Source organism: Arctopsyche grandis, chromosome 11 (assembly GCF_051622035.1).
Source record: "Arctopsyche grandis isolate Sample6627 chromosome 11, ASM5162203v2, whole genome shotgun sequence".
NCBI lineage: Eukaryota > Metazoa > Arthropoda > Insecta > Trichoptera > Hydropsychidae > Arctopsyche > Arctopsyche grandis.
The window spans coordinates 9,312,931-9,325,281 of NC_135365.1; the positions used below are offsets into that span (position 1 = coordinate 9,312,931).

Consider the following 12,351-nt stretch of genomic DNA (forward strand, 5'->3'; position numbering starts at 1 on the left):
TGGACCAAAATTATAAGTGGAAAGCATTAGATATATACTGAAATCTATATGGAGCAAGTCATACGATTTTTTTGTTTTGATTTGGACCACGCTAATGGAGCGCATTGTAAGAAATTACCTATATGTTTGTTGATGGCTAATTGATTTGGTTTTATCATCTCCGTTTGACATATTATTACCATCGGGGGATATACGAGATCTGTAATACATAAATTTATTTAATAATAACAAACATGTGCCACATTCAGGCGAGGGTTAAAGGGTTAATAATGGATGCTCTTCGGTTATTTGTGTTAGGAGGTTAATTTTCATACTTTGTTCATAATTGAATGTCGCTGTATTATTTCATATAATTTACCCGAGTGTCGGAGTTGTCGGTGGTGTTTCAGCCGAAAGACTGTGCGCCCGAGATAAATGTGCCGGTCCAGGAGATATCGTCGACGGCGTAGACGGAGTTGATCGACCACTGCTTTGAGAGCCTAATATAATCGGCATAGTAGCGTTTTCCTCGACGACTAAAACAATGACAAAAAAAAAACATCAACGACACACATACAAACGAGTTATCCTTCTGAGTTGAACTTCAATACGGACCTAATCCATCGGAAGACCATCGTTTTTCACCACCGTCACTGGTGCTATAACCGCTATCTACATTATAACGAACTTTATGCCTCAAACCGTCGACTACGAATGAACTAGGTGATTGGGTATGAGTTATATTGTGTGATAAGTTATTGAGATTACTTTGTTTTGCCGATCTTCTAGTATCGTCTCCACGCTTTTGGAAACCGTCCTTATTTGCTTGATTTTCGAGATATTTAAAAATGTGTATACGTCCACGAACGCACACCTGAAATGTACAATAAGAATAAACATGATTACAGTAATTACTTTATAGAGTGCACAATAAGCCGCGAGTACAGTAGATTATACTCAATTACTCACCGTAGCCGGAGGAGAAACTAGAGGATTGTGTTCTAGTTTAAAATTAACAAGACTGGTCATGTGTCGTAATTCCAAAGGAAGAGAAGAAATACAATTACAACTAATATCCAATATTTCAAGTTGAAGATAAGTTATCTCTACAAAGGAATAAAAATCAGTATAATTATTACAATTCAAAATTTATTTTAAATTTAATCCGTGTGAAGAGACTAACGTAGAGGTAATAATCCGAGCTGGTTGTTTCTCAAATTTAGAGCTTTGAGATTTGGAATATCGCCGATGGTCATGGGAAGTTGTGAAATTTGATTGTTGCTCGCGTCTAATTCAGCCAATATCGACATTTTGCCAATCTCCTTGGGTAGTGACGTCAATCTGTTATTCGATAATAATAATACTTGAAGAGGTAGTTGACACAGCTCTCGAGGGACTTCAGAAAGCTGATTATGACTGCAAAAATATATAAAACATAAATATAGTTATTAAATAGTGACCAATAACACTGGGCAACAAAAAAACCCGTTTTTACTTACCGGAACGGAGACTTACCAATCATTACTAAGTTTGACCAACTGAATTTGAATATGACAATGATTTTTGTTCACTTCTCGATTATGAAATATAAGCGTTTAAAAAAATACGCAATTATTACAATTTTTTGGCTTTTGCAGTCTCAAATTCGAAATTGGGTATTATTGTGTCAAAATTGAGTATTTGAATCAAGAGTCAGATGTTTTATCTATTGATTTTGATTTTTTATTGCTTTAAAATGTCCTTTAAGAGTCCCGTTAACTTAATCCAGGGTCTCTATTGTTCACCCACGAATCCACTTATGTAGACAGTGGATACTCTCTCTCTCTCATGTTCCCACGTTACAATACGCTAGATAATTAATTATGAGCATTTTAAAGCAATAAAAAATCAAAATCAATAGAAAAAAACATCTGACTATTGATTCCAATACTCACTTTTGGCACAGCAATACTAGATTTTGAGTTAAAGACTGCAAAACCCAAAAATTTATAAAAATTAGGCATTTTTTTAAACGTTCATATCTCATAAACGAGGGGAAGCCAACAAAAATCTTTGTCATATTCAAATACAGTGGGTCAAACTTAGTAAAGATTGATTAGTCTCCACTCCAGTAATTTTTTGTTGTTGCTCAGTGTAATTGGAGACTTTTTACGAGAGACAAATATCAGATGAAATTCGCCTTTCTGAGATAAAAACTTCACTATTTGATTCAATCGCTCTGGCAAAGAATGTTAGGATTCATACTATCGACAGAAGTAAAACAACACCGACACTATTCGGAGAACGTAAATATTTGATCTAAACACTTGGGTAACCCTATTTAGGACGGAAACGCGTTCCTGTTAATGGAACTTATTCAGTTGAGCTAACACTTTATCGACATTTGGCGAGGGAAACCCTCGTGTTATTTTTGAGGTAGAACCTGTGAGAAATACACGGCATATAGAGAAAAATCAATGCGTCAGTAGGAACATTGGGAGATTTGTACATATAGGAAGCCCTCTTTTCTGTACAACCTGGTTCTACCCTCTTCAGAAGGGTAGAACCAGTTAAGGGGGGTTATCCTACCCCAATATAAAAACATTTGACGAATACGGCGGCAATCGCGTGCAGAACGCTAAGTTTGGGGGTACCATATGCTAATCCAGAACTCAATCAATTTTTGGGCGACTGATACATACGTACATATGGAGACACTAGATTAATCATCAATATTTGAAGGGACGAGCTTCAAGGGCATGCAAAATATTAAAATGATAAAAATATATTCAAATTCATATCAACTACTGTGGCTTCCCACCCATAAAGGTGAGGACACATTCAAAAGTGCGGCACGGAACGCGCTCGTGGTTTCCAGCTGTAATGGGCGTATCTTCATGTCAATATTCGTTCGTACTATTTTATTATTTCGACAAATTTCTGTATTTATGTCAATACAAGGATAAAATATCACCGAAAACACTCCAGGGGGTGAGGTTTTCGAAGGTACAGATGTAGTGGATCAGCGTGTTTTTTTTGCACATACAAAATTCTAAAGAAAAAGCATGTGCCATGTACGGGCGCAGACGTATTTTTTGACAAACAGACAATAGTCAAGCACCCAATGACCGATAATATAACTTACTGATCATCTATTTATTGACCAAATAAATACAGGCCGTCGAAGTCCTGTTCTGAACTTCATCGCTTTTACAAGGTTTTTATTAGCTTCACTCTGTTATTACAAGCTTTTCTTAGCGTTTTGCACATGTAAAAAAAATGCTTGTACGCCTGATCTATGCTATGTCAATCCAGGCCAAAAACCCCCTGTGGTGGTCTTGGTGATATATTTTCTTTGTATTGACATAGGTTTGACAGTTAAGTTCAGATCACACTACGAGTGGCGCGACACTGCACGTCGGAGTTGGCTTTTGTACCAATTCTGATGTGCTGCGTAGCGTCGCTGCAGCGCACTGTCGCCTAGTGCGTTCGGACCATTATCCATAACGGTGATTTATGATTCTCTTACATTTGAAGAAATGTAAGAGAAAATTGTCGAAATAATAAGATCGAACGAATTAACAATGACATGGAGATACACCCATTCACAGCTGGAGTCTACCTAGGCATGCCGTGCCGTACGATTATGTGTATGCGTGCCTTACCTCTCTGTTTGTCTGTATAGAGAGGTTGTTACTTGGAAGAAAACATAAAAATAATAAAAAAAATAGTTGCTATATTGCCAGTGACAAACGAAGATGGCATCTTTTCGCAGTATCAAGACAGTTTATGCGTTTTTGGAAGCAGGTAAATTCTGATTCAAAAAGACGTGAACCATGGTTAACCCTTTGAGTGCTGACTTTTTTTCTGTTCAAAGCCCGCCATGCTGAAAATTTCGCCTATATTTCCAACTAGAATTATTTAGAAGTCCAATAGAAAGCAGGTATAAAAATTGTAGCTAATCCAAACAAACCTTAGATCACTACCTAGACAACTACCGCCGTGGATTTCGAGTTTTATAAAGGTGTGTTACTCACTAATATATATTGCAACAATATAAAATAAACAAAAGAAGTCTATTAATGAATGTATTTTTCCAAAACTAGTTCATAGTTGTTAAAATGTAATGCTCACAATCGAAATGCCAAGCCACAATCTAAAATACTCAGAAGTTAGGAATTTCCATCGGGTAATTCTGCTATGGTTATAAATTCAGAAATTCCGGTGTAAACCAGTCTTTATAAACGTTGCCGAATGAATGACACGGATTACAAGAACCATGTTCAATGCATTTTTTTCCAATGCTACCTGGAAAGGCTTATCGGGTAGTATTCTTGTTTACTTTGTGCATGCTCAAAATACAGCGCCTATCGGCGTTTTTCAGACCCATGGACTTGTTGGCAAAAATTCAAAGGGTTAAGAAACACTTTAAAGTGAGTTAAATAAAAAAAAAAAACGATCTATTTCAATCGTTGTTCAGAAAATTTCATACCATAAACACCTATTTCAATTGTTGGTCAGAAAACGGCGATAAGGATAATTTCATCAATAATTTGAGCCAGTTTTCAACATATACAAAGTACATATAAACAAATGGTAATTGTTGCATACGATGATAACAACATCAATAATAGACCAAGTACGCTCAGGTGTGTGAGAACCGAGGAGGGTGAATTATGTATGTAATATCATCCTCATCCGCTTGGATGTGACCTTTTGGAGCTGATGTGAATTTGAACTGATGAATTAATAATTACTAACAAACGAGATGGTCGCATGGGGACAGAACATAGGGGGAGTTGCGTTAATCGCAAACAATGACGATTATGCGGCGAGAAAGATTGGAAATGATTATTGTGAGTGAATGCAGGTGGGTGGGTGGGTGTGTACGAAATGCACCCCAACACTGCACCCTACAATAAATTAGTGTTTTCCGAGACTGGGTGGGTAATTTATGGGACAGCCGTCGTAAAATCTGATGACTGTGTGGGGTCAAACAAACTGCATGCATGTATTCACTCTCTCTCTCTCTCTCTCCTCGGTCACTCTAATGACGGTTTAATTAACATCAGATTGAGCCACACATTTCCCACACTTTTTAATTGGAACCTACGTACATGTGTAAAGATACGTCGTTTACTTGTGTGGCGACACTGGCGCCAGTGATTTTAAGGATTTGATCTAATGGATAATAAAATAAAGCAACGAACCTGAGATCAAGATAGCTGAGGGACTGCAACATTCCGACAGTGTCAGGAACACTTCTAATGGCGTTGTGGTAAAGCAGTAGTCGTTCTAGGAAATAAAAAGCTGTCACTTCGTCTGGTATTTCGCCGAATCGGTTCTTTGAGAGATCTGTAAAAAGAAAAGTCGAATCATTGTCTGACAAATAATAATAAACACATCAATCAATCAATTTAAATATATAATTAATAAAAAAATAAACGTGTGAATGTGTGTGTGTGTGTGTGTGTTTTGATATAATATGAAACTTTGGAAACGTATGTGGGGGGGTATGTGGCGAGTGCATCGACAAGTATGAAAATTTAAAAAAGAGTTATTATATCGATTTCAAGTGCGATTCCGATTCCGATTATGATTCCTATTTCTGATTCCGGTTCCGACTTTAGTTACGATTACTATGACAATTATTGTTGTTGTTTATTATTATTATTATAAAGGATGTTTTTTTAGGCTTGTCTTTCAGTGCTTGCCAGGAGTCAAGGGGGCCCACTCAGGGTTAAAAAAATTGTCTTCCCCCCATATAAAAAAAATTCACGCTTAAAATTAAGGGTAAAAAATAAATATAATTTTCAAAAATGCATCAATCAAAAATTAAAAGTACAATTATAATCAAATGTTATTATGAAAGTATGAAGTAAATTTAAATCACCGGTTGATGATGAATCGTCCTATCAAAATTGTTTTAAGCAATTCAGTCGCGAATTGCTTAAAACAATTTTGATAGGATATATACATGTGTTACGTACGCCGCGGATTGAGCGAATTGCACTTAAACCAACGGATATCTGTTATCGGATTAACTAAATGCATGCACTTACTTCCAAAGATTATATCTGAACTCTAAGTGCATTTAGGCTAAACAATGACCGTTATTAGTTATTTCTCAGAATCGGTACGGGGAGACCCAATGTCGTGGAAATACATATCCGAATACGTGACTAGACAACAGGTAAACAGATTAGGCGTCCTGAGAGATCTACCCTTTATAAGGCGGTACGTAAGCGATCTCAGGTCATTCTGGACTTAGCACTGGCAATGCATGTATCTCCTGAATCATCAATAAATGCTGTGAAACGACTGTTGGCCTTTTACTTGGATCCTCCACCCACCCGTACGCAACAAATGTATATGTACATAATCTTGGGGTTGGAAATGGGCCGCGCAAAAGTTGAAAACTTACATTTCGACCCTTATAAAAAAGTTAACCGATCCTTGGGCTGTAAAAGCAGGTATTAAGTTCTATGTGTATCGTAAGAAATTTGTTTTGTTGAAATACCTAAAGTGCACTGTATACCAGGAAGGCGTCACAAGTAAACCCTAATGCGCTTTCCTGGCCAATTACAAACATCGATTGGTACATATACATTCATATGAAATAAAAAATGTAGATACATATGTCAACAGATAGACATGACATTCAGGTACGCAGAAATAGATGAATTCACAAATAGACAAACAGAAAGGCACACAGATGCAGTGACAGGTAGAGTCATAGACAAAGAGTGGCCCAGACAGATAGACAACAATAATAAAGACACAGTCAAGCAGACTAAGATAAGGACGTAGATTTTGAGTTGTGTTACCTACTTTATTCGGGACTAGGGTTATACATATGTATGTAGAAAAGCGCGGCTGAATCAATAAGCTAAGTTATATTCAAGGGCTATCTACCTTTTCTACGAACCCATGATAAAATACTCGATATCTTCAAAACAAGTTAACAGTAGAGTCTTTTGTAATTATAAAAAAAAAACAACACTCATATGTACTTAGTAAACTGACTCGGCGAAGTATGAATGTGCTTCAGAAGTACGTAGTTACTTACTCACTTGATTGTGGTTCATTCTATTGGGTAGAATTAACATACAAAGTTTGTTTTGAACAATGTGATATTATCGATCGGAAACATGAATTTTGATTCCAAGAAAGTGAAATCATAAAAAAATGTGTATATAATTTGAACCATACAGAGTATTTCGGGTACTTACTTACTTAGAAGTAGTGGAACAAAAACAGGAGCGTGCCACGTGTTTGTACATATTAAAGAGTTAATTTTATACAATGACGCATTTTCGAACATGTTCCGAGGAAATACAACGAGACACTCGCGAAGCAGATTTCAAATAGACAAAATATAATGAAACATTCAAAATTTGTAGTCATTCGGTGTACACAAATAGCATCCGGGCAGACGATGAACGAAGATGAACAAACAATTGCATCTACATAGATGAGATGCAAGTGCATATCCATACAAGATTCCAAGAGTCACTTTCTATTTCAGGTTTGTGTTGCAGACGACTGCGTCCCAAATAAACATAAGCATACATATCCATTAAATTTACTAGATATGGCGGCCAATGTCGATGTGTGAAAAAATTGCTTATCTTTCATGCATCGATATTCGAACGTACATATCTGCCATAATAAATTAGAGTTGCATTAAAGCGGCTCTACATATAAAATGGTACCGATTATACGTTTATAAATTTAGATTGCATCATTTTAGCATGATAAGAAAATTTATGGTCCTTTTCATTAAAAATACAACCCCAACGTAAAGGTCGGCAACGGGAGGATAATGAACTTTTACGATTTAGGACGGGGAACAAATTAGATGGGAAATTCTAGCAAGAAATCGAATTAGCTAGGAAAGCGGCAACATAAAACGATGAAAAAAATTCTTCAAAAGATAAAATATTGTAAGAAAAGGAAAACATCACTCAAACATAACGAATGCATAAGTTATAATTGGCCAAGATCTATTCTTAATTTCAGTCAAATTGACAGCAGGAAGGAAAATGTTCTGACCAATAGGAGTTGAAATGAAATGAAAAACTCGTCGAGAAATTACAGCTTAAAACCTTACCCAACACAACACCTACAACAAACATTCGATAACAGGCATAGAAAACGAGTATATGAATAATCAGGCGTCTAAAATGGATTAAGTGTAATGAAATATAATAACGTTACATCAAAACGACAAATACATAGATATTTCACATTAGCTACGGCTCTCTAGCATGTACGCCAGTAGAACGTATCACATATTTATTGCTGTAATGTTAGTTGGTACGACTGCTCTTATCAACCAGCATCATAGATCAATGGTTAGCGTGTAATGCTTTCGATTGTGTGGTCAGGGGTTTTATCCCTGGCTTTGTTGCTGCCCAGACCATGGATATGTGACTCCGAGGTCGGTCGTTTCCTTTCAGAGTTTGCCAATTCATCTGATTTCATTGGAAACGGTTCGAACAAATTGGTAATCATGTCCGATGTCCTGCAGCATCTAATCATTTTTTGATATTTAAAATGCCGCAAAAATTGTCCATATGATGATTGACATTTGTAATTGTCTGATGTACAATGTTGACAATAGATGGCTTGTTATTAAAAATTGGTGTATACCTGTATAAAATAAATAAAATTAAACGTGTGAGACCTAATATACGAATTTCATCTGTAAATTCTTAAAAAAAAAGACTTGTCTTTGTGTAATAAAACTTTTGAAATGAAAGTAATTCTTCACATTTGAGAATACATAGTGAAATAAGGTGTTTGCGCAACAAAGTTTTAAGTGCCTTTTTCCCCCTCGAAATAACAGCAGCACACAGGGGTGAGGAATACCTTTTTCTTCTTCATTAAAGTCACTCGGAGGTTAAATATGTATATATGTAAATTACACCACGAGGTAGAACAAACGAACTGTGTGTAGTTTTTTTTTCAGTGACTATTAATTTCTGAACGAGGAAGTGATTAATGCACCTTATGGAATATTTACAAATATATGCTTCTCACTAAAAAAATAGGAAACGAGAGAAGCCCTCTGTGCTATATTATACGTACAGTACACACATAAGCATTCAGTGTGGTATCACTCCTATAAATAGTGGTTTATCCCACGGAGAGTTGTAATTATAGGAATGATGCCTTTTGTAATGATAAAACCATATACAAACAAACACACACACAAAGTATCGTAATACATTCAGACACCCATTGATTAAAACGAGGACAAAATTATGCGAAGTAAGTCATTGTAATACTGACGATGATAAGTCCAACACTTAATTTGATGCTATTTTGAGAATATAGATAATTACTTTGCAGAAATAGGACAAAATGTATGTAGAAGGGAACAAACATAGCTAGAAAGGGCTCTAAACGTATCCAGAAGCTGTGCCATTTAAGTATGTACTTTAAATATGAGTATGAGTTTGTTAACCTACGTATGTAACTGACTATGACAAAAGATTTCGCGATTGGGTATTTTGTCATGGTTGGGTAGGCCGAAAAACTAATACTAATGAAACTGACTTGACTTGTGCAACTATGAATTAGATAAATGGACAAAGGAAGCATACGAATGGTGTTCAAGAGGATGTAGAAGGTAACAAGGAAGGTCAAGTAGACGCTGATAAAACGAACTAAAGAAAATGTATAGAATATAGTGGACGATGGACAGTCAGCAAAAAGAAGTCTTCTGCGTCATAAATATTTTTTTTTATATACTTGGATGTACCCAATTTTAAATTTTCCCATGATGCTGTTTTTGGGTTGTATCTATGGTATTAAACTTGTACATACATATGTATATAAATTTATAGATTATTTTATTTTATTTATTTTTATTTTATTTTAATATACAAGTATACCACAGTGTCTTTACAGGTCACCCCAATACATTATAAATTTTGGAATCATATTCAAATAGTGGTGACATACTGGGTAGGATGATTTTGCCAATTTGATTAGGAACCGTTTCAACAATGAAATCAGACAAATCGACAAACTCTAGTAGGACACCATCGAATCGGAGTCAGAAATATCCAAGTCTTACTAGCAGCACTACAGATGATACCCAGAATAAATTATTTTCAATCTCTCAGTGGTTAGCATCAACGCAACCACTAGCTATACTAGTCGACTATATTCTATCTATTGATTTACAAGAAACTTCAAGATATGAAATCATAACCACACATTAATCTGATCCGAGTATATTATTCTTCTGGGTCACAAATTGACCTTCTTTGAGAAAGTCTATTGTAACGAGTAACACTTTGACTTTCATTCCAACGCATTTCACTGTCTACACATCATACTTAAGCACTTCTTCTTTCCGGTCGCTTTCCTCATATCTGAGGGTCATGACTTTCCTGTCTTCTAACTACAATAATGCCGTACGGCATGGTCTTCCAGCCCTCTCAAAACTCCGTTTACTACCGTTTTCTCAGTGGTAGCCCTGACCTGGTCACTCCATCTTGTGGGGGTTCGTCCTCTTCTGCTTCCCTCAACGCTTCCCAAAACGACCAATTTTTCCAAGCTGTCTTGGTCTCGCCTCGCGATATGCCCAAATAACTGGAGGATACGTCTAAGATATATGGAAGAAAGCCTATCACCAACCCTCAGCTCTTGCAGGATGGAGGCATTGGTTCTTCTCGCTGTTCAGGACATTCAAAGCATCCGTCTCCAACATTACATCTCAAAAAGGGTGACTGGAAAAATGCACTCGAGATAGTTGCACTCTCGAGACATCCAAATATTCGTATTCAATTTCGTTCAAATTTTCGAGTCATCCAAAATACGGGATAGACCAAAGCTTGGATCAGACGCATTTTCATAAACACGGTGATGCCCCAGTCTTTCCAAATTTTGCTCAGGAATAAGCACTACAAATAATAAATTCAACTGGCAAATGTAGTTCATTCTTGCTATCGAACATGAAGATCAAGCAAGATAGTCAAGAATGGCAGAGGATTTGATCGCTTTTGAACCGACAGTGTTGCGGAACATATGTATTTCAACGAGGGGCAATCAATTCCGAGTGGAAAGAAAATTTTGAAATTTTCATCAACACCCACGCACATTTCGAGAGTTATCTTGTTTCGCTCCAGCACTTGCATCCCACTCGAAAGTACTCTCGAACTTAACGGGTTCTGAAAGCGTTCCACCAAGATTTATTATAATCTAATTGCCGCACGTGAACTTATCGAGCGCATTTCCTTAGGAATAAACAGTAAACAAGTAGCAAACTCGATGATACGTGGGCGGGTTTTAAATACATACATACAACATACAGAGATAAGCATCTATATATGTATCCATTTACGAATAAGATTGTTGGTAAAAACGCCCACACAAGGACGGCCATTCAAACGCATATTGTATGTTGAGTTGTTGAGCAACATGCGCCAGTAAACTCTGTATAATCGTAAAAGCTCATCATCACACTTTATATAATTTAAAAAATACGTGCTCGTTCTCGAGTTAGCTAGGTGCCAAATATTTAGAATTCGCGTGCGTAATAGACTAACGCGAACTGATCTAATAAAAGTATGAAAATCGTACAAAATATGTATGTATGTATTTGCCATTCAATTTGTATGAGATATCGTGTCGGAAATAGGGTTGCCAAACGTCCCGGATTGTTTTGGAATGGAAGTCCTTGTTCGGGTTCGCGGTTAGACATGAAAATGTCTTTAATTACTTATATTATTATATTACTTATATATTTTTAATACTTTTCTATTCATGTCCTTTCTTTGTCTTAATTGTTTCCTTCATATATTTAGCTACAGTGCCATAGTGCCATGACAGACTAAGGGCGAAAACACACTGAGTGGTATGGGACGTTACGTGTCCTTGGTTCCCCGCTGTGACCGTAGACAGTGGGTGTTCAAATTCGGGTGTACTTGCACGTGCAGAATGCATATATTTGGTAGGTCGCACGTGTATGCATATCCATATGCATATTTATTTAAATATTGGATTCACCGTTATATAATCACTGTCAAGCAAGGATAAATACAATGATAAAATATCATCGAAAATACTCCAGGGGGTGATTTTTACAACTGTGTACCCTGTATATGAGCTAGGGGAGCTGCGTTTTTTTCCCATGTTTAAAAGTATCTAAAAAAAAAAACACGTACAACTCAGTGGGGTTTTTTTTAATCGTACGGTACGGTATGCCTAGGTAGACTCCAGCTGTGCATCGGCGTCTTATGTAAATTTCTTATACATTTCTTCAAATATAGAGTTTTGACCTGGCACATATTAGGCGTGCTAGAATTTTTTACGTATGTATCTGCGCCCTAAATCGTCACTATGGCTAATTGTGTACATATCTAAACACATTAGACA

General features: G+C 36.5%; 1 protein-coding gene across 2 annotated transcripts in view; it reads right to left on the minus strand.

Annotated features, from left to right (window-relative positions):
• The window catches only part of Lrch (Leucine-rich-repeats and calponin homology domain protein), a 45,056-nt gene that overhangs the window by 7,057 nt on the left and 25,648 nt on the right, over positions 1-12,351 (minus strand). For both annotated transcript variants that reach the window (XM_077440967.1, XM_077440966.1), the window contains exons 2-7: positions 5,169-5,313; positions 1,163-1,395; positions 949-1,085; positions 595-853; positions 359-515; positions 119-199 (exon numbers count right to left, since the gene is read on the minus strand). In XM_077440967.1, coding sequence (XP_077297093.1) covers positions 119-199; positions 359-515; positions 595-853; positions 949-1,085; positions 1,163-1,395; positions 5,169-5,313 — 1,012 coding nt within the window. The remainder of the gene's footprint in view (positions 1-118; positions 200-358; positions 516-594; positions 854-948; positions 1,086-1,162; positions 1,396-5,168; positions 5,314-12,351) is intronic.